At 44.5% G+C, this 23,386-nt stretch overlaps 1 protein-coding gene across 2 annotated transcripts in view; it reads right to left on the bottom strand.

Moving 5' to 3' along the window:
* Positions 1–8,856: 8,856 nt before the first annotated feature.
* LOC144768146 (uncharacterized) overlaps positions 8,857–23,386 on the bottom strand; it is an 85,473-nt gene continuing 70,943 nt past the window's right edge. Inside the window, exons 4-5 of one of the 2 annotated variants that reach the window (XM_078651586.1) lie at positions 14,050–14,169; positions 8,857–9,990 (exon numbers count right to left, since the gene is read on the bottom strand). In XM_078651586.1, coding sequence (XP_078507712.1) covers positions 8,993–9,990; positions 14,050–14,169 — 1,118 coding nt within the window. In that variant the 3' untranslated portion in view covers positions 8,857–8,992. The remainder of the gene's footprint in view (positions 9,991–14,049; positions 14,170–23,386) is intronic. The other variant, XM_078651595.1, reaches the window with a different exon arrangement.

The following is a 23,386-nucleotide window of genomic DNA, read 5'->3' as shown; positions in this document are numbered from 1 at the left end:
CAGTGGCAGCTCCTCAGCTAGGGCGGACAAGCATTGCCCTACGCCAGCACTCTCAAAAACATAAAACTATAATAAAATGGGGTTTAAACCGGTTTTATTTTTCTTGTGCTGAGTCTTGGGGTGCAGCCAGGGTGATGACCAGCTGGAGGGGGAGTGGTAGGCACTGCCATCACTGTGCATGTGGGTTTGGCCAGCTGTCTCAGGCCTGCCACAACCACATGCACAGTGAAGCTCTCTCCAACCCCTGCGGCATTGCCAGGTAGGAGAGTGCATGCATAGGCTTCCAGTTTGTAAGAGAGCGCAACTCATCTGCGCTCAGGCCAATCCTAAAGCTGCTGTCATGCATGAGAGCAGCTTCAGGATTGGCTGCAGGGCAGTCTGGGAGGATGTGCCTGCCTGCAGTGGAGAGAAGAAGAGCAGAGGAGCTCGATCCTGGAGGGCGGCAGGTAAGTTGCTATAAAAAAAGTTTATAATGTGTCTCCGTTGTCGTCCCCCCTCACCCCTCTTTTTTACCAGACACGAGCCGCTTCTGGATCATAGTCGAAACGAGCGAGTGTTCTTGTAGCACCATACCTGCATACTCTCTTTAAAAGCTCATTTGCTTTCTCTAATCATAAAGTATTGAACCCCAGAGAAGCCAGTTTAGTTTTAGCGCAAATGTTATTGTTTCTAAGCATTGAATGTGATACTTAACAAACATGATAACTTGAAAAGTACTTATATAATGCTTATGGTTTTGGTCTTGTTTTGTTCAGAATATAAACTTATGTGGAGTCTTTTTGTGGTGTATTCATTGCGTCACTGTGTGTGTGTGTGTGTGTGTGTTGCACAAATACTTTACTCATTGCTTCTGATGATAAGTCTGCCTGCTCTGCGCCACGCTACTAGAGGGTGAGCACAGGTTATCTTCATTCTGTATCTAGCTTGCCCTGAATAGAGTGGTGGGTTATTCCTGGCTTACCCTAGCCGACCAGAAATCCCATTTCTAACAGGGACCTTTCATTGGATATCCCCCACAGGCAGGCAAACCGCGGCAACAGAGGAAGGAGTGGAGGTAAAAGAAGCGCCCTGTCCATCAGATCTTTCCGATTCTGCCTCTTTGAGCCTGTGCGGATCATCCAGAAGTCCCTGCGGTTGTATCTTCTCTCGGTCTTTGAAAGGCCATGTTGAAATCTTACAGATTCTTTGAGAAGAAGGAAGGCAAACAATACAAACTGCACGAGGGTGTGTTTGAGCCTCATTTATTCCACAGTTAAAACAGAATAAATATTTTTTCCGGCAAGAAATAGAACAAAATGTGCTGCCTGAATTTAAGGATATTGAGTAAACACATTTTTCAAAGATTTGCAAAGGTTTACAAATAATGAAACATCTAAAGGTGAAGCTCAGTGCTCCCGGATCCTTGCAGCAGGACCCGGAAAACAAACAAGTGGCCCACCTGCAATCTACAGGGCATGATGGGATACTGGAGGTATCCTATACATTAAAGGAGCAGCATAGTTTTACCATCTTCTCAGTTTTGAGACTATTAGTCATCATTGTACCTGTTTTTTTCATCCTTCCTTAAAAAACGGTTTGTATACCTAGTGAGTACCTAAAAATTGTTTTTAGGTAAATAGCTGAAAATTGGCCAATATGGCACTTCAAAGGTTGTTCTAAAACTTTTCTTCTTCTTTTGTGTTTTCCAAAATAAAAGCGTAAATTGATTTGTCATTTGTGTTTTGTAAGAAATGCTTGTGGATCCCACGCGTGGGTGGGTCAGTTCAGTGCTCATGTCTATTAATGACGATCCCCTCGGGGGGAGCATAGTTGAAGCCACAGGTTGTGGCAGTGACTTGATTGGGTGAGGAGAGGTAGTCAAGGGCTCAGAAACACTTGAGCTGGGTGACCTATTTAAAAAAAGAAGAGTCAATGTAGGGCCCAGGTTGTGTCTAAGGTGCTAAAGAAGGAGCAAGGGCCAAGGTTTTCCCTGTGATCTATATTGTTCAGATTCTTAGGTAAACCTTTGGATTTCCTGAAGTTTGTCTGCAGTTCCACTTGTACGGCTGGTAAAGAGGCATCCAACGCCATCATTGCTGAAACAGGATTATTTCCCTGCGCATCTCCTGGAGCCGCAGTTTGAGTCACGTCACCTGGGAAGCAAAACTATTGTGCTCAGCTTGCGATCAAATCACTAGCCTGCTACGCCACAAGCAGATTTTGTGAATCATCCCAGTCACTCTCCTGGTCCGCAATAACATAACGTGTATTTGTAAAGTGTGCGTTCACCCAGAAGGGCCTCTGGGCACTGAATAATAGAGGTTTATTGTTACCCAACTCAATGGTACTCATTTTATCGAACTCAGAAGGATTAAAGGCTGGGTGGACCCACCGGGATTTGAACCTAGGACCACAAGGTCAAACACAGGCCCCTACAGTGGACGCATTTGTCTATTAAGCCACCAGACCCAGCTATCAATCACCACGGTAGCCAACTCAAAAGAGTGCACATAACCTGTAAGCCCCATATGTGTCACAGTCAAATCAGTGCCCTGCTCTCTGTGGTAAATTAAGTGAGCATCTGTCCATATGCACATGGAGAACATGGAGGAAAGGACACATCGTCACTATTATAATGTAAGAAGGTGTTCTTGAGAGTGTTAAAGTGTAATGACATTCATTCTGCACTCACATAGAATTACTGCCTTTAACCGATTCATCTTGGTTTGTCCTTCAGACGATATAGTCGTAGTTAACGAAGAGTATATCTCCAGGATGTTTCTGTTTAGCCAGACACATTATATGACGGGTTCGATTGCGATCATTTCAGCAATAGAGAACAGTTGTTTTAAAAATTAACTGCTGTCCTGAAAAACAGCTGCACAATGAAAGACTTGCAGGCACTGATTACGACTGAATCAAGAGGAATAATTCTGGAATATTATCTATTATCGTTCACAAAGATATATTTTGGTCCCTCTCATATTATTTGTGTGCATCGACATAAGTACGTGTTTATAACATCACAGTGAGGCCTCTCTGGAACATGACCGAAAAAACATAATTTTACTGTTTTTATCAGCATCCAAATCTTCCTGAAAAATGGGTTCTGCTGTACGAATCTCCCTGGTATATTATCCCTGTGTACTACAGAAACAGACAATGAAGCTGATCAGATAAATAATCACTACACATACAAAATCCCACCAATTTGCCTCTAGAAATGCAACAGGTTAGCTATTACTCACCTTATGCAGGCATATGTGAAGATCTTTACAAATATAGAAACATATTTTACTCTCACTAAGGTCCACTCACTAATGCCAGAAGAATTTCTTGCAACACAGGAGTCCATATTTTACACTGCCAACATTCTGACATGTGCATTCCACACATTCTGAGCAAACTGAAGGACAAGAACTCAGCTCCCTTCAGTAAATCAGCTGTTTGAATAATACCCTTGAATGACCTCCAATATCAGTTTCTTCTTCCGAAGTGATGGGGATTCATCCAACCACTATATTTTAAAAGGAACCATGTCCGATGATCGGAAAATGTGGATTACGTGCACAGTGTGGCTTGTGCCTTAGGCAGACCAGTAGCCATGGACGTTGCTATGTGAAAGATCACTCGGCGACTCCTACATCAATAAGATAGATTTCTGCACACAGTATACTTTTATACTTGCAATGTACTTGTAACACTTAAATACTTGTAACGTACATGAAATACTTGTATACTTGTAATGTACGTGTAATATTTCTATACTTCAAATATACATGTAGTACCTGTATACCTGTAATATACGTGTAATACTTGTAATGTAGCTGAAGTACTTATATACTTGTAATGTAGGTGAAATATTTGTATACTTGATATGTACATGTAATACTTCTAATGTACGTGTAATACTTGTAATTTACATATAATACTTTTATACTTGTGATGTATGTGAAATACTTGTATACTTGTAATGTGCGTGTGATACTTATAATGTACTTGTGATATTAGTAATGTACTTGTGATACTTACATGACATATTCTACAGCATGTGGGTATAGGGTCGTGCACTGCTGTTAAACCTATATGTTATTTTCTTGCTTTCGTGCCTCCAGGGCTCACCCCCCGTCTGGAGTGTTAAGTCTATGAACCACAAGTAGCAGTGATACCTAACTGGGTATTACTGTCCCCCTGGGCACCGATTCGTGCTGCGTAACCAGCTCTAAATGTTCAATCCGAAGTTAAAGTTCAAATTGATTACAATGATGCATCTTCAAAAAATGTTTTGTTATCCATAATTTCATTTATTCCTCATGAAATCCAATGCATTTCGGCAGTAATTTCTGCCTTCATCAGGGAAATAAGTTCTACAATAATCAAAAAATCAAAAAATCATCATCAGTAATGTCATCAAACTCATTGCATGTACTGTTATTAAACGTCTTAACTCATTTATATTAGTACTTGGTTATATACAGCTCTAAATTAATTTGGTGCGCGTTACATATTGTTCGTCTCTCATTGAAAAGAACCATGTGAACATTAGGACTATCTAAAGGTAACGTTGAATAGCTTTCACTGAGTATTTGTTTCACGGGGATATTGCTGTTAACTTCTCTGGCGGGTGTGCGCCGTCTTTATGTTTACTATTAAGTCGCCGCTGATGTTCTACCCTCGTAACTAATAATATCGTTTCAACCTCGCTCATGCGCGCTGGCCTTTCTGGTTAAACTACTGGTGAGATGCTGCTCAAACGCCGTATCTACAAACAATACTGGCATCTTAATTGCAAAGCGGCTTACGCACTCTCTATTTAGAGCCCCCCGGTCTTTAAGATTCAAAACGCTCACCTCGGCGTGTGTTACGCCCTGCTTGATAGTTCAAACGACTCGCTACCTCTCATCTCTTCCGGTAAGCGTTGAGAGGAGTTCACACCTGCGCACTGATATCGCCTCTGTGATTTTTTGCTTGCACTATAACTTTATTGTTCACTAAGTTAATGCGAGGGTTACCTGTTCGATCCCCCCTGGTGCCCGCTTCCACCCGTGATTGGTACTGCCTGAAGCAGGTGCCCTATTTACAATGGTTAAATTTAACTTTTAAATAGATAGTTTAAACTAGGACATGTGTATTTATAAGTAACATAAAAACTCAGTCCGTTCATTGAGTCCGCCTGGTTTCAGGCTGCAGAGATTATATATCCAATAATTCTCCCGTTTTAGTAAACTGGTTTTATTGGAAGATCCTTCTCTTTTGGGCAATATTTCCAAAACGCACACTTTTAATTGGCTGACGTTGTGCTGCTTCTGGGTGAAATGTTCTGCAATGCTGGTCTTCAAGGATTTCAACCTTATATTGCTTTTGTGCTCATTTATGCGTGTTTTCAATTTTCTTTCGGTGTGTCCTACATAGACATCTCCACATGGGCACTTTATCATGTAAATTAAGTTGGTAGAATCGCATGTCGCATTCACTTTTAATGATATGGGATGCCCCTTTTGAGGATGTGTTATGATGGATCCTTTTATAATGTTGTTGCATGTATTGCAGTTATAACAAGGCACTGTGCCCCGAAAGGTGATTTTACTGGTTTCTTCGCTTCTTGGTTTAAGGAAATCTGCGACGTTTTTTGCGCGAGTGTATGCAAATATGGGTTCCTGTGCGAATATGCCTTGGAAATCAGGTTCCAGCTTTAACATCGGCCAATGTTTTTTGATGATGTGCTTAAATTGTGTGCTAACTGTGGAGAATTTACTCACGCATGTGATGCGGTTACTGGATTTTTTCTCACTCCTTTTGTGGAGGTCTCGCCTTGGTTTTGATTGAGCTCGGGTTAGTGCCATTTGAGTGACCTCCTGTGGGTATCCTCTATCGCTGAATCTCTTTGCCATGTTGTTTAGTTGTTCTGTGCATTGTGTAGCCTCTGAAACCACCCTCTTGACCCGTAACATTTGAGAATATGGCAGATGTTTCTTGAGGGCTGGAGGATGGTGACTGTTATATTGTAATAAATTCTATCCGTGCTTTTACGGTACAGATTGGTAGAAAATGTATTTGTTTGTTTGGTGATCTCTACATCTAAGTATTGTATGCATGTTTCGTCAATATTCCATGTGAATCCTATTTGGTCCAACCTAGTATCCAAAATTTTTATTTGTTCTTCCAAGAGTCTTTGGTGCCCCTCCAAATGGCAAAGATATCATCTATGAATCTTACATACATGACTATGTGGTGGTTCCAGATGAGGTTTTGGTAGACGTATTCTTCCTCGAATGCTGCCATGAACAGGTTGGCATACCCCGGTGCGGCTCAATTTCCCATTGACGTACCATTCTTTTGGATATACCATTTATTTTCATGTTCAAAGTAACTATGTAGCAGAGTGAATTGCATAAGTTCTAATAAAAAGACTTGTAGTTCTCGTTGGTACTCGCTATCCAAAAGCGCTCTTTCTATGGCTTCCAGCCCTTGTTGGTGAGGTATCGAAGTGTAAAGGGCTTTTACGTCAATAGTTACCATGACCATGTTTTCTTCAGGTCGGATGGTAGATAGTTTTAGTAGGAAATCTGTGGTGTCTTTCAGATATGATCGAGTTTTTGACACTAATGGCTGAAGGTATCTGTCCAGATATTTACCCACTGGTTCGTGGATGCTTTGTTTGGTGGACACGATCGGTCTACAAGGTGGTCTTTGTGTACTTTAGGTACCAGATATATCGAAGGTGATTTACAGTTTTCTTGAATTAGGTATTTTTTTGTTTTGTCCGTTATGATGCCTAGATCATGGGCCTTGCCTACTATTGTTTGCAAAGTTTTTTTTGATCTCCTCTGTGGGGTTAAGCTCCATCTCCATATACAAGTCTGTGTCCTTGAGGTGTTTTGCCATGGTTTCTTGATAGTATGATTTATTGAGTATTACAAGAGCTCCACCCTTATCTGCCTTTTGGCATATGATATTCTCATTAGTCGCTATTGATCTTAAGATGCCAAACTCCTTTTTTGTTATGTTCATTTTGTGAGCCCTTTTCTTGGTGTTCAATTGCTGTAGTTCTTTACTACAAAGTTGTTCATAAAGGTCTATTGTCTTGTGGCTTATTGGTGGCATGTACGTGCTACGGGTTCTTAGGCCCATCAGTTCATCAGGTTCATCTGTTTTCTGTTTTTCCACTACATTCTCAAAAAAGTGTCGCAAACGCAGTTTCCTTGTGAGTTTAAATAGGCTGACGTCTAGTTCCAATGTGTTTGTGTGAGCAGTAGGAACAAATGATAACCCCTTTTGTAGCGTTTCTATTTGTATGGATTTGAGTGTAAAATCGGAAATATTCAACACTAGGTTTTTAGTGTCTTCTTCTTGTCTTTTTTGGATGTTGTTGTTCGAGTTTGGGGTTGATTTGACCCCTGTCCTTTTTCTTCGTCCCCTCCGGGATTTTCCATTTCTATCCGACCTTCCTCTAAAAAAGCTACCGTGGTTGATGTTGCTGCTTTTTCGCTCTGTTGTTGCTCCTTTTGTAGTCTGCCTTTAGTTTGGGTTGTTCTTTCACTGTCCGTGGAGGATGTGTCTGTGTGGGACGTGTATCCTTTAGTTTGTCTTTCCCGGGCGTATACTTCCGCCCATGTGTACACTTCATGTAGTTTATAGTCTAATGTGTCGCGCCTGTATTTGCGCAATTTGCGCTCATTGACCTCTTGAGAGTGTTTAATTAGTTGGTTATTTATATCCTCCAGAGTAGTTGCGAGTTCTTCTGGTGAGATGATTTTTCCTAGTTCTTCTTTAGTGTGGTCTATATCCTGTTTAAGTTCCTCTAATATATGAGACAACTCCTCTATGATCAATAGAATAAGGTCCAAACTGCATTTGTTCAGGATGGCGAACCATTTATCGGTGACATTTTTTGAGTTTTTGCATAAGCTAGGCTTGAGAGCTATCCTGAGGCCTCTTGGTATACGCTGAGCTTTATGATACTTTATCATGGTGGATGCGTGCATTCTTTGGTTGATCTCCTTTCTCGTTAAGTATAATAGATATTTTATATGTTGTTCTTTGTTTTTTGTGTACACTTGTTCTGTTCCCGAAGATTGAATTAGAGAGTATATTTTCTCACTTGCTTTCATTGTATAAGCAAAAGTTTCCGCTCTACTGTCTGTAGAGACGGTGATTTCATCGTACTGCATTTTGTTTCCTTGCGTGCAACGTATCCTGTGTGGCGGGAAAGTGCTGTCAGCTGTGGGTATAGGGTCGTGCACTGCTGTTAAACCTACTTGTGATGTATGTGAAATACTTGTATACTTGTAATGTGCGTGTGATACTTATAATGTACTTGTGATATTAGTAATGTACTTGTGATACTTACATGACATATTCTACAGCATGTCAGGTTCAAGGCAAAAGTAAAATCTAATGTATATCCATTTACTGTGGATTTGGGCCAGTGGAAAAGTGTCAATGTTTACTGGTAATGTCAACAAATATATTATACTAGGGAAGTGCTATTACAAATAAAAAAAGAAGAGAGTATTTTCAGTGCATTCTATTTTTGCAATGCATTATACATACATGGTTGAAATGTACTTTATAAACTGATTAATTTCTTAGCTAATATTATAAATTTAAATCAAGGTGTGATTCTTTCCATTACAAGATTATCAGGAACTGCCAAAGGGCCCATTTTGTAATTGTTTAAAAGAATTCTGAACAAAGAAATGTTTTTTACCTGCACTGCAAGAGGCAGGGAAATACTGATTTAAATGCAATTATTCCCTAGTAAGACACAGCAGATAAAAAAAATACGTCTTATGAGCCAGTTAGTTCAATGACCACCTAGGGTAGTACAAAATTACATATAATGCTTGCAAACTTATAGTTCACTCTGTTGAAGGAGGAGTCAAACGTCAGAAGATCGGTCGCCGAATGAATTAAGGGCCAACAACGATGCTGTACGTCAGTGCATAACATAAGATCAATGAATGTCAGCAGAAAACGGGATGTTGCCAGCATAGTTAAAGGATCTGTGCCCTTAAGGAGCTGCACTCTCCGTTACACCAACTCCATCTTTCTTCTCCGCATGTAGTCTCAGATGTCGTGAAAGAGATTGTTTTGCAGTGAAACTCTTCTCACACTCAGTACAATTAAAAGGCCTCTCTCCTGTGTGTGTTCTCTGGTGTTGTATTAGAGTTGTGCTCAGAGTGAAACTCTTTTCACAGACAGTGCACTTGTAGGGTCTTACACCTCTGTGTATTCGTAGGTGTTGTACGAGGGATGGTTTCAGAGTAAAACTCTTATCACACTCGGTGCAGTTAAAAGGTCTCACTCCCGTGTGAATTCTTTGGTGTTGTAAAAGAGCGGTCTTATCAATAAAACATTTCTCACAGTTTGTGCAGTGAAAGGGCCTAATCCCCTTGTGAATATTTAGATGCCGTAATAGAGCAGATTTAACAGTGAAACATTTTGCACACTCGGTACAGGTAAAAGTCCGCACTCCTGTGTGTATTCTTTGGTGTTGTGTAAGAGCTGTTCTCACCCCAAAACTCTTTTCACACTCCGTGCACTTGAAGGGCCTCACTCCAGTGTGTATCCATTGGTGTCTTAGAAGAGAACCCTTTTCAGTAAACCTTTTCCCACATTCTGTGCAGGGAAATGGTCTCACCCCGGTGTGTGTTCTCTGATGATTTAGGAGATTTCCTTTTTTAGTAAAGCTTTTCCCACAGTCAGTGCACTGAAACGGCCTCTCTCCTGTGTGTATTCTTCTGTGAATTACGAGATCAGACTTTAGAGTAAAGCGTTTTTCACAGTCTGTGCAGGGAAAGGGTCTCAGCCCTTTGTCGGGTCTCTGATGTGCTGCAAAAAATATCTTAGTCCTATATGCCTTCTCCCACTCACTGCTGGTCAAGCGTCTTTCTGTTGTCTGGAGATCGTGTTGTTGATTTAGGATGAAATTGTCAGTAAACGTCTTACACTCCGTGGATGTACTGGTCTCTCCCCTGTTCACACTTCTTTCTTCTGACTGGAAGGCTGCTGAATGAAAAGAAATGTAAAAAAAACAGGGAAATATTTTACATAAACGAGCACCAATGTGGGATATTACATCTCAGTGGTTGGCAGTACTGCTACAGGAATGTTTTGCATGTTACAATGAGAGGTAGTACCAAGGATTCCTTTGATACACAAATGTTGGACACTCAGGTAATGTCAGATAGATAACAGACTCTTGTCGCTCATGAGACATACTTATGTCAGTCATGTGACAGACCCACATTAGTCAAATGAAGGACGCATGTTGGACAGCCATATGGTATGCCATGTTATGCAGATTTGTAGACGGCACTGTTCTGGCCCTGAGCAGGTTTGAGTCTAACCAAACCTATGGACTAGTGGGACTACTCGAAAAGTCAGGTCTTCATCTTATTGTTGCATTCAAGAAGTGAGGGGGAGGCTCTTATGTGTAGTGACAGGTCCTTCCACACTTTACGAGTGAAGTAGGAGAAGGTGTGACTGACAGATATGGTTTTTCGTGTCTGTGGGATTTGAGCAAGGAGTGCGGACGAGCAGAGATGTCTGGAAGGTTTCTTTGAGCAGATGCAATTGTTGAGGCATGCTGGGCCAGTGCTATGTAATGCTTTGAAAGTGTGGGTGAGGAGTATGAATTGTGTTCGTTTGTGTATGGAAAACGAGAGGGGGTCCTTCAGGTGAGGAATGATGTGAGTTCGGCATGGGAGCTTGAGTGTAACTGGCCTTAGAGTTCTGAATAGTCTGCAGGCCTCTGTGAGGATGTTCTCGTAGTTCAGCTTGCTTGTCACCAGGGTGTGCATGATGGTTTTGCTGGTGCTGATTGAGAGCCGTTCAAAAATCATCTTCAGGGTATGGAAGCATGAGGTTGTGATGGCATTGACTTGAGCTGTCATGTCGAGTTTGCTGTCGATGACAAGCCAGAGGTTCTTGGTGTGGATGGTGGGGGTGAGTGTCAGTCCAAAAACTATTGCCCACCACGGAAAGCCCCATGGTGAAGTGCTCTTCACGAAGATCATGATTTCAGTATTGTCAGCTTTAGACAACTGGTCTTCATCCAGTGGGTGATTTCAGTCATTCTGGTCTGTGAGGGAGGGCTTGAGCTGTGTGTCGTTGGCATAGGAGAGGATGTTGGGAGAGTGGATGATGCTGGCTAAAGAGATCATTTCTGCGTTGCAGAGGGTCAGGCTCAGGGATGATCCTCGCAGAACTTTGCAGATGAGGTCACCTGCATCCGAGGTATCAGGCTAATTGCCTGGGTCCATCCAATCAGGAAAGAGCAGATCCATCAGAGTGTGTGTCCTTAGATTTCAATGTTGTGCAGGCTTTGGATGAGGATGGGGTAGAAGACTGTCCTACATGCTGCAGAGTGTTCCAGGAGAATGAGGCCACCATGTTTCCTCCATCCAGAGTCATGCGGATGTCATCTGTGGCAGAGATGATGGCAGCTTCTGTGCTGTTGTTGGGTCTGAAATTAGACTGAGTGATGTTGAGAAGTTTGTGGTCGTTGAGGTATTCAGTGAGGAGTTTGTTGATGATTTTCTCAAAGATCTTGGGTGGGAACAGTAGCAGGGAGATTGGTCTTCAGTTGGTAAGCATTGACGGGGCAGTAGGGGGTTCCATCAGCAGTGGGAGGACCAGTGCATATTTCTAAGCATCTGGGAAGGTTGTGGAAGAGGAGGAAGCATTCAGAATGAGTGTGAGCATGGTGCTGATGGATTGCAGTACTCTGGAGATGGTGTGGTGGGGGCAGGGTTCTGATGGGGCTGGTGAGTTGATTGACTTCACGCTGGGAGCAGTTCTTATGAGGTGATGGCGAGCATAAGTTATTTGGATAAGATCGGGAGGCCTTTGGAGAGGTCTGTCCGGTCCATTTGAGGTTTGAAGTTGCTGTAGATAGTGGTGATTTTGTTGCTGAAGAACTGAAAGTGCTGCAGAGGTCCTGCGAAGGGGTGATTGAGTTGAAGGCAGCGGCCTGTGAGGTCAAATCCTTCACAACGGTGAACATTTCTTTGCTTCTGTTGAGGCTGGTATTGATGCGATCCACCGGAGCGGCACGTTTGGTGGTCTAGTTCCTTTGGTGGACTTGTCTGAAGGTGGATTTGGACGGTGCTCCTGTCTGCATTCGTTTTGGACCTGGCCTCGTGGCGTGGTTCCCCCCGTTCCTCCGCGCCCGGTTAGCCTAGCCCTGCACCCAGAAACCCCTGGTCGTCCCGTTCCCTGTCCGCCCCGCTCCCTACACGACCCTACCAACGGACGACCATCCCCACATTCTCTTCCCGGTACCGGGCGCCCAGAACCTGCATCACCCCACAGGGCCACCGGCCGCCATTACCCTTCACGAGGCCCCTGACTCCATAGCCCTTGCCTGACCCTGGCCCCAGCGAAACTTAGGCTGCAGACGCGCCATGCCCGGCTGGGGGTAGAGGGCTTCCTGAGTGAGATAAGACCAAGGAGTTTCGATTGCACCTCTGGCCTCCCCGAGAGCTGGCTCCAGACCCTGCTGGGCGTCGGGGAATCGCCGGACGCATCTTCAAAAGGATGAAAGGGCCAGCCGACGGAACACTCCGACGACCAGCCCCGCGGCATGAGATCTCCGCCTGCGAGGGTCCGGACATCAAAGGGCCACTGCGCTATATCAAGGCCCGCCCAAGAACTAGCGGGCAGTTGTATCCTGGACAAGAGAGCCCTGCTGATCTGATCGCGGCTCAACCCTTGGGGAGAAGACTGAACTTTGGAACTTATCGAGCCCTGCTGACGTTGTCACGGCTTATCCTCGTGAAGAAGCAACTGGAACCTCAGAGCCCTGCTGACCTCGTTGCGGCTCATCCTTGAACTTTAAGGACATTCGTGGAACACCCTGCGCCCTGCTGACGTGGTCGCGGCTCCTCAAGAACCAACAGACACTCTGTTCACTCTGGATCGAGCCCTGCTGACCTCATCGCGGCTCGAGGAGTACTCTGGTCCGGCTGGACCATCGACGCTACCAACACGACCTGGCTCGAGAAGAAGTGAGTGGAGCAGCCAGTACGACCTCCATCTTCCGTATCCCCCGGCTCGAGGATTGAGAGCTGTGCGCAGGGTACGTTTCATACTGGCCTAATACTGAGGCTTTCCCGCTTCCCTCCTCCTTACCACTGAGACTTTACGATCCCTCGATCGCTTGTAAATACGTGTTCATTTTGCCTCAAACTCTACTGTGTGATAAAGAACTTGCTTACTGAAATCCACAGTGTGGTGTCCGTTCATAAGTGTGGTGTGAGCTCAATGTGTACAATCTTAGACACAAAGTCCTCCCCCGGCGAGGACCTCACGTTTGGACTCGGCAGTATTTCTGGGAGAAGTGGCTCACGGGTGGTCGGGAGAGCATATCCTGGCCTCTGGGATCGCCCCTTCTAACAATTGTCCTGGCTCGTTCTCTGTTTGCTCTCCAGTTGTTTTCAGTGGTGATTCATCCGTCTGAGTGTTCGTGTACCAAGTGTCCTGGGGTCTGGATCTTGCTGTGCTGCTGTGTTTGGGGGGAATGGGGGAGGAGTCAGTGCAGGAGGTGACAGATGTACAACATTGGGGGCCCTAAGGGTCCAAGGGACCCATCTCCCGCCCCAGAGGCCTGCTATCAGGAGGCTCACTGTCAGCACACCTCCTGACAGCTTCTTTGCCTGTGCGCCCGCATCTCCAAAGGGAGAATGCAAAGGGATTCCCTCCTTTGCATGGGGCCACGCCCCCATGTAAATGAGAGAACACACTCTGGTGATAGCATTGGCACTATATTGACGCAAGCACTATCTGTATTACAAAAAGGACAGCACAAGCGGCTGTGGCCCCTTCAGAAATACCAAAGTGCCCCAGGAGCACATAAAGTGGGCAACCCTGTTCATTGTGCCCCTGGGCCACTTTCCATAATACGGACCCGGAAGTGTAGATGGCCAGGTGCTTGGTTGATGCTCTTCTTCCCCTAGTACCAGAATTGAGGATAGGCAGACACTTACTGGAGGCATGTGTCACTGCAATCCCAGCTGGAGCGGTCAGCCTTCGCGTGATTCTGTGTAGGAAAGCATCATTTCTTACCTGGAGCACAACTGACGTTTTGTGTTTCCTCTGGCCTCGGATCGGTAGTGGGATGGCTCTCCTCCTCCTCCTCCTCCTCTTTAATGATGACCGAAATTATATTTGTTATCGTCCCATAGCCTAAAATGAATTCAAACCAAAAAATAATTACAATATTTACATTTCAATGTACTGTCTGCATGAGTGTGAAATCTGCTGACTGACTGCATAAAGCCCCAATGCTCTGCACAACTGGAACATACAACTCTAACTTGATGAGCAAAGAATGAAGGGAAAAGGAACTCTTTACACAACCCCCATAAGTGTATCTGTGCAGGTGCCGTATTATGAAAAGTGCCATTGGGGCTCAATGGGCATGAGTGCCGGCTTTGCACACGCCTGTGGCACTTTGGCATCACAGGAATGGCCGCAGAAGTTTGTTCGGCCCTTTCTGTAATACAGATAGCGCTGACTCACATATAGCGCCAGTGCAATTACCAGAGGACGTTCCCTCATTTGCATGGAGGCATGGCTTCTTGCAAATGAGGGGATCTCTTTGGCTCTGAGCCCACGTATGATTATAGACACGGGCGCGGAGGCAAAGAATGGTCAGCCCATTGAACATAAGAAGGCGCTTTCCCGGGTTGCACCTGGCACACCTTTTAAAAGCTGCGCCCGGCACTAACAAGGAAAATGCACCACATTTAAAAAAGCGTCCCCAGGTCTTCATGTGCATCTTGGCTATGAAGTAGACTCCTAAATGTACAAGCTTCTCTTCCTCCTGAACAATGGATGGACACACTCATCTCTCACCTCCTAAACGTGGTATGAGTTACAGTCAATAAGTGTCTGCCGCGATGTTGTGGTGCATCCAGTGTTCAATCAGAATGACACTATTGTTAATTACAGCCTGATCTTGGTTTGTATCTTCAGTTTATACGATTTGTTGTATGGGTGTCAGCTGAGGAGTTAGATTGGAGTTGAATAGGTTTTTCCCGTGCGGATTCAACCGCTCGTCTTTAAACCAGTGGCTGCCACATCCCTCACTCTCTCTAGTAAGACAGAGGTACCCAGGTTACGAAAAGCCCCAAAAAACACAAACACATCAGTCGCTGGGGTGAAAACGATACTCTTTCCGAATCATAGTTGGCGAAGCATTACACCTCATGTAAAACATGGAGGCCTGAGGACTGAGTACAAACACCTGTCTCATCTGCATTACGCCCCTACCCAGCAGTACCAGCAGACGACAGGGTGGAAAGCAAAACACTTAAAATTTGTTTAAATAATTAAATGGAAGAAAGCTTGTCACACCCCTTTCTAACTGATAATCTGTATATATTGTACCGGTAGAGTTCAAAGCAGGGGAGCCAAAACCAACTGACACCGATGTACATTAAACTGATTAAATGTGTTTGCAAGAAATTTCAAACTTGTATTAATGTTATCTGTTTTGTGAAAATAAAGACATGTACTATCCATGTCTCATAACTCAAGTGACCTCTGAGTTCCATTATCTTGCAAAACCACTTGCCCTTCAGCCTCATTCATCTGTTTCACAAGGGAGGTCCTTGGTGTGACTTGTAATATGTTTATAATTGCAGCAGAGGATACTTCATCCTGTTTTTAGGTCTCGCCTAGGCAGCAATAGCGCTGTCTCTTCGAGACATGCAGTATCTAGGGTAAGGGATTGAAAAAACGCCCATCTTTTTCACTAGTTCCTATTGCTGTCCTTTGAAAATGCTGTCTTTTCATTGGTGAATACAGTTAATAGTCCCTGCTTTTAGAATTTTGTATCCTCCCATGAGGACTGGCACTCTTACACATGTTCTTACTGTTCAGGTTATTTATTTAGACAGAACTCTTTTTTTGAGTGGGCTGTTTCTTTGCTCCTTAAGTGTTCTGTTTACTTGTGCAATTAAACTTCCTTTTGCTTAATTTGCTTGCAGTGGGGTCCCAGTGCCTCCCCCAGACTCCTCCCACAGCACTACTCCAGACCCCCACACCCCTCTGAGGCCGTTGATGTTTTCCTCACAACACTGCTTTTATGATATTTAAAAATGTTTGCTTTTATTCATATAGCGCACTTGCTCATGGGGGAATTAAACCATCCAGCTGACAGCAGACTCGATTCCGGATGCCCAGGATCCCAGTTGGCAGCTTCCACCGCTGCGCAATATCCTTTCCTTGGCCAGGTTGCAGGTGAAGTCCTATATGCGGTCAAAAAGATCCCGTAGGACACCTAGTGACAGTCTGTGGTACTGCACCCTCACAACACTGCCTGTTTTTTGCTGATGTGAGGCTTCTTGCATTGCAAATGTTTGGCCCGCATAAAGACAAGCTACATTCTTTCAGGGAACAACCAAAAAAATGAATGTTCTTTGTGAGTGCCAGAAGCACATGTTTAAGTCTTAAAAAGACACGTGCCTCAGCTTGTGAATGTCGTATGTTTGAGTAAGGGGAGTTTGGGAAGTTGCCGGAGTCCTTCCTGCTCGGTTATGAAGAAGCTTGCACAGCTAGTGCCCAGGCTGCACTTGTTCTGTTTTATGGACTCATAGTTCTTCTGCCTGCACTGTAACTAAACTGCGTGCGAGGGGAGCTTGGAAACCACCCGTGCCTATGCTACTGCCCATCCCACACATACCTATGCTCCTGCCCATACCACACATACCTATGCTCCTGCCAATGCCACACATGCCTATGCTCCTGCCCATGCCACCCGTACCTATGCTACTGCCCATGCCACACATGTCCTACATGTGTGAAACTTGTGCAGTGTTTGATCTGTGTTTGCAATCCTGTTAGCCACACAAAAGCCAAAATGATGGCCTTTGCCACGGCTTGTTTTATTATTGTTACTGTGTAGCATTGTTGTTGCTGTTCGGCCATTGTTGTTGCTTGTTATGCAATGCACTATGTTGGCTTAGTACAGTTCAAGGGCTTGCAGCGCCTGGAGGTCCTGCAGAGAGCCCAGTTGGGTTAGTGGCGGCACAAGGGCCCCTTCTGAGATTGTGTCCGAGGGAGGGGAGGTGTTGGGCACGGGATAAGGGGGGCACTCCTCTCTTGCCGCCGCTTTGTGGTGGGTGTGTTGTCCACATTCATCCAGTTCCATTAGCCAAGCCTTGGCTTTGTCTAGAATATTTCTTTATTTATTTTAAGTTTTTATTGAAGTACTTGACATTCCACATCTTAGCAAAATACATACAGAATAAATAATAAGGCTTGATACTCTAACATAAAACATATAATAAAACTATAAATAATAATAATAATACAGGCATATAATCACGATAAGCAAAAACATACTTTCTTAATCTACTGACACACGTATCCATTAATCAAAATATGATCCCCATATTTTTGAGAATTTTCTCGACCCCCCCAATCCTTTGTGCATATACATATTCACTTTTCCTGATGCGTTTCATTTTTTGAAACCACTTATTTATCGTCGGAACCGTTTCTGACCTCCAATACTGAAGTAACAATGATCTTGCCACTGCAATAACGATGTACACAAGCTTTGCTGACGATTCAGACAATTTAAGTTCTGGATCAAAACCATATAATATTAAGTTAACATAGCAAGGAACAATGATCTTTAAATAAATTTGAAGCAAAGCAAAAATTTCCTGTCAAAATATCCTAATTTTAGAACAATGGACCATTATATGTGACCAGTTAGCAGGACCTTGTTGTCTACATCTAAAACAAATAGGTGGAGTGTTGGGATACATTTTAGAAATTACTGCTGGAGTACGATATAAGAGCCATTTACTAAAGAAAAACATTCTTCGCCAATTAGCGCCTCTCAAAACACTAGAATAATGAAGTGATTTTATTTACTTTGCCTGACATATTTTGTCGGACTCCCTGCTGGGATTAATGCATCTGATTTCAAAGGAGGTTCTGGGAAAGCGGAGCGTGCAGCAGGAGTAAAAAACTAAAAACAAATACCCACTACTTTAAATAAATGAAAGTTACCGTTCTGTTGAACCGAATTCTATGGCAGTCCACGGCGGCTTCGCTTTATGCTTCTCTTTCTTTACAGAAAGAACACAGCAGCCAATTAAACTTTAAATAGCATAACCCGGAAGGACTGCCCCTCCATAGTATGCACCAATCATGTCCCCCCAAAGGTATCAATGTCCTGAACACTAATCTTCTTTCTCTTTCTTTGCTGCTGCAGCAGCGAGTTAAGTGCATTCATTTTACTATATCTAGAGTGATTTGTGGTTACTATGCGATTTATTTCAAATGTATAATGTGTTTTAATAGTCACGATCAATCTGTGTTACAAGTAAATTGCTGTATTGTTGCCGATATATATTTACTGGTGGCTTGAGTGGCGCGGGAGTGGGACAGACGTGCTCTGCCGACTCGGGGAGCAGTCAGCTGTTCATTGCCACTGGATTCGCGCATGCGCGCACAGCTGTATCAGGTTTTTATTACCGATTGGCTGAGTGCGCATAAGCGTCTAAGGACAGCTCAATCCCCGGTCCTCAGTGAACACCCGACGGAGCGGAGAAGTGTTGCAGGGCACTGCCCCTAGAGGGAATAAAAGGGTGGCACCCTCCACACTTAAAGAAAATAGTTTTTCCTAGTTAGTCTTCTAGTTAGTTGGGATACAGAGTTTTGGCAAATATATTGGATATAAAAGAGATAGGCTTTGGGTCTGGAATAAATTTATACTCAGGTTAGTGTGGGATGTTAGGGCCTTTTTCACCCCTGGGTTCCCCCCCAAAAACCTCCTCTACACCTCAAATAGCACAATGGCGTACTACCCCGAGGAGGTTGACCAGTGGGCAGATTATAATGACTACGCCGAATTTGAGGAGGCGCCCTATGAGCAACAGATGGAGTAGCAGTTGGTGGAAGCCCTGGATACCCACGTCCAGGGGTCTGTGAACAGGGCGCTGGTCGAAGCTTTACAACCATTTACTAAGCCCATGGAAAACTATGGAAAGCGTAAATTTAAGGCATCTCTTGGCGAGCCATCATTTCACTCCTCAGCTGAAGTCCTTTCCCGGGTGGCGTCTAATGTCAATAAAGACCATTGTTATGGCGGGTCCCTCCCTGCTGGAAATTCAGCTCTACTGAACTCAGGGGAGGCGGAGGAGTCTCTTCCTGCCGCCCCGAACACATTTGACTTCCCAGCAGGACAGGGAAGAACCTAAAAAGGTGACAAAAAGAAAACGCAAAACTCACAATGTGAGTAGTGCCCCAACTAATAAAAAACTGCTGTTCGATTTAAGCACGAGGTGTGTAAAATTGTAAATTGATACTTGTATAGCACACTACTCACCCGCAAGGGTCTCAAGGCGCTTGTACAAATACCGCTGTGGAACCCATCCTGGCTTTCCCTGTGAGGTGTCCACTCCTGGGCACCCCCAAGGTGGAGGCCAGGCATCCTTAGCGTTGTGGGGGCCGTTGTGGAGATTAAGCAAGCTATTGCCCAGAGTTGCAGAGTGGGACTCCATGATTGGAATAGGCACCGAGGCGAGAATTATCAGGTTCATGGAATTTTGAGCCCAAGATCCGCCGAGGTGGGGAATTGAACCCTGGTCCCGGGCCAGACCTCTGCATCAGGGTCTGCCGCTCTAACCATTGAACCACACTTCTCAATGCGCTACTTTGAGGTCAGGATACCCTAGGCCTTCCTTTTTGGGCAAAGTGGCAGACACGCCAGATTTGGGTCCTAATATGGCTACGTTTATGAAAAAGTTTGCTAAAGACCAAAAAAAGGGGAAGACAGGGCATGGAGAGGGTGCCAGGATAAACTACTAGATATATCTGGACCGCTCACTAAGATCCTTGATTCAGCCGTTCAGGCTAAAGATTCCAACACCCCATTAGGTGCAATGGAGATACTAGAATGGGCGCAGAGAGCTCTCGGTTTTCTTGGCAATGCGCTTTATCAACTGAGAGGAGATGGTCATTCTTAATGCGAACTGACCCACAACTTGCGGACATGGCTACGACGGAAGCTGGTACCCTGCTGAATGGGTTACAATTTGTTGAGAGTTGGGGAAATATGTGGCGACATTCTCGACACTTGACAAAGCTCAAGGTAACATCAAGAAGGTTTTTACCAGGGCCGGACGCTTCAGGGTTCGAGCAACCGACTGTGGATTCAATCAGACCTCCAGAGGCTTTGATCAAAAAGGAAATGACGGAGACCAGCGGTCCAACCTCTACTCCACTCGAAACCATGGTGCAGAGGCAGGCAGCACAAGGGAGGGTATCGAGGACAGAATAACAGCGGAGGAGCCTCCTATTCAGGTAAACTCATTCAGTGTGGAGGTCACAGTGGGAGGCCGGATTGCCTTGTTTCTACACAGGTGGGAGAGTTTGACGAGTGACCTTTGGGTACTTCAGACAGGACAGGGTTTTCAGATAGAATTGCATGTGGCCCCACAACAGACACCTACAACGAAGTGGCGTCCCTCAAGAAAAAAGGGGCAATTGTAAAGACAGCCCCTCACAATCACGGTTACATCAGCACCGTATTCTTAGTTCCAAAGAAGGATCAGGGCTTCAGATTATTTTTAAATGTCAGGGAGTTCAACTCTTGGGTAGTGTATTGCTACTTCAAGATGGAGAGCATACACTTACTGTGAGATCTGCTCTTAGAAAAAGATTGGATGGTGCGTCTCGATTTAAAAGACGCGTATCCATTACGAAACTCCAGAAACTGCGGCTGACCCTTAATTCAGCACCTCAATCCCCGTTCAATAAATAAAAAATGTCCTGTGCACAACACTTCCGAAGTCCGCCGCAGTTGGGCTCCATTGGAATCCAGACAATAGATTTTGAAGGAATGGAAGGTGCAGCTGATGTTTGACTGCATGTTTTACTATAAGGAATAAAAGAAACATAAAGAACTTCCTTATTAGCGTTTGGACTCTTTTCCTGGTGCACCTTCCATTCCTTTAAAATGTAAAAGACTCGGAGGTTCCTTCAATTCCAATAGAGAACCAAATGGTACGAGTTTTCTGCCATGCCGTTCGGACTTTCGTGCGCCCCTTGGTGTTTCACCGAACTCCTCAAACCAGTGGTTCAATTCTTGAGGGAGAGAGGGGTGAAACTCATCATTTATTTAGAAGACATTCTTACTATAGCACAGAGTGTGAATACAGTTCTTCGACATCTAGCATGGATGACTCAACTCTTACAACTTTGAACTAGCATAAGCCGAAACCTCTGTGGACTGCCATAGAATAAAAAAATTCTAGCTGATGCGTCAAGAATTTTCATTTCTATTAAGGACACAGAGACGAGGATTATCCCACCCAGGAAACATTAATATACAATAGGTAATATGGATTGTTCATATTGAAAACTATGATTTCATGCAAGGTTCTGTATAATGATGTTGGGTTTCTTCCCGCCCGTAATAATGTTTGCAGTATATCCAGTGTGTGGTTTATTACGGCTTGCTCTGATCTCCTGAAAAGAGAATATAAGCTGTAATATACCACTAACTGGATATACTTCACACATTATTATAGGCGGAAAGAAACACAATATCATTATACATAACATTGCATGAAAATACAATTTTCAATATGAACATTTTGATGTTTTGTAAAGAAAGAGGAAGATGATTAGGGTTCAGGACATTTATACCTTTGGGGGTTACATGATTGGTGCATACTATGGAGGGGCAGTCCTTCCGGTTAATGCTATTTAAAGTTTGATTGGCTGCTGAGTTATTTCAGTTAAGAAAGAGAATCATAATACTCGTCTCTGTGTCCTTAATAGAATTGAAAATTCTTGACGCGTCAGTTAGAAACATTTTTATCCCTGTGTTTCTTCTGATAGGCTGATGAAATTGATTATCTTGGATGTCTTTTGGAAACTTATTTCATGCTTTGGGAGTCTGAATGGACTGAGTGACTCCTTTGTGGTCTTTGGCTGTTTTACACCGAGCCACGGTGGCTACAATATCTCTCCTCTGCGCCTTTTTGTTGTGGGGCCGCTGTGGCTACAATATCTCTCCTCTGCGCCTTTTTGCTGTGGGGCCGCTGTGGCTACAATATCTCTCCTCTGCGCCTTTTTGCTGTGGGGCCGCTCTGGCTACAATATCTCTCCTCTGTGCCTTTTTGCTGTGGGGCGGCTGTGGCTACAATATCTCTCCTCTGCGCCTTTTTGTTGTGGGGCCGCTGTGGCTACAATATCTCTCCTCTGCGCCTTTTTGCTGTGGGGCCGCTGTGGCTACAATATCTCTCCTCTGCGCCTTTTTGCTGTGGGGGCCACTGTGGCTTCAATATCTCTTCTCTGTGCCTTTTTGCTGTGGGGGCCGCTGTGGCTTCAATATCTCTCCTCTGCGCCTTTTTGCTGTGGGGCCGCTCTGGCTACATTATCTCTCCTCTGTGCCTTTTTGCTGTGGGGCGGCTGTGGCTACAATATCTCTCCTCTGCGCCTTTTTGTTGCGGGCCGCTGTGGCTACAATATCTCTCCTCTGCGCCTTTTTGCTGTGGGGGCGGCTGTGGCTTCAATATCTCTTCTCTGTGCCTTTTTGCTGTGGGGGCCGCGGTGGCTTCAATATCTCTCCTCTGCGCCTTTTTGTTGTGGGGCCGCTGTGGCTACAATATCTCTCCTCTGTGCCTTTTTGCTGTGGGAGCCGCTGTGGCTTCAATATCTCTCCTCTGCGCCTTTTTGCTGTGGGGGCCGCTGTGGCTTCAATATCTCTCCTCTGCGCCTTTTTGCTGTGGGGCCGCTGTGGCTTCAATATCTCTTCTCTGTGCCTTTTTGCTGTGGGGCGGCTTGTGCATTAAACGCCCATGCATGCGCCGTCCCAACCCTGTGCCCCGATCACAAAGGGTGTTGTATAAGCAAACTTTAATGGAAACCAAAAACAGTTTCATTAATGTCATGCCCACACCACCAAGATATTCTTTTTTAAACGGGGCCAACTTTTTATTCTGCAGCAAAATATTCTAAATAGGTTCGGTGAAAATAGTTTAATTTTTATAAAGGACCCTAACGATACATCTACAAAATATTAAAATCTGGCACAGTGCCCATGAGCCATGTGAAATACCGTGCCCACACTTTGCCTAAAGGTGGTAAAATAAATTACTTTATATTTTCTGGTGAATAAAAATAGCATGTACTCTGGAAATACCCTTCCAAATTAGACCACACATGCTCTTCAGTTTCATTCTTTCTTACATAGACTGCACACGGGTGCCAGCCTTACCCTTGAGCATACATCACGAATGGGAACTCCACCACTGCCACCTCCCACGCCCAGTCTCCAGCCTCCATGAAAGAGCCAGTGAACCTGTCGACGGGAGAGGTGGGAACAGATCTTAACTCCAGTCCCCATCACATACCAGAGGGCCACAGGCGT

This window comes from Lissotriton helveticus, chromosome 1_1 (genome assembly GCF_964261635.1).
Source record: "Lissotriton helveticus chromosome 1_1, aLisHel1.1, whole genome shotgun sequence".
Lineage (NCBI taxonomy): Eukaryota > Metazoa > Chordata > Amphibia > Caudata > Salamandridae > Lissotriton > Lissotriton helveticus.
Note: the sequence above shows the minus strand (reverse complement) of the source record. Positions and strands in the feature narration are given on the sequence as shown.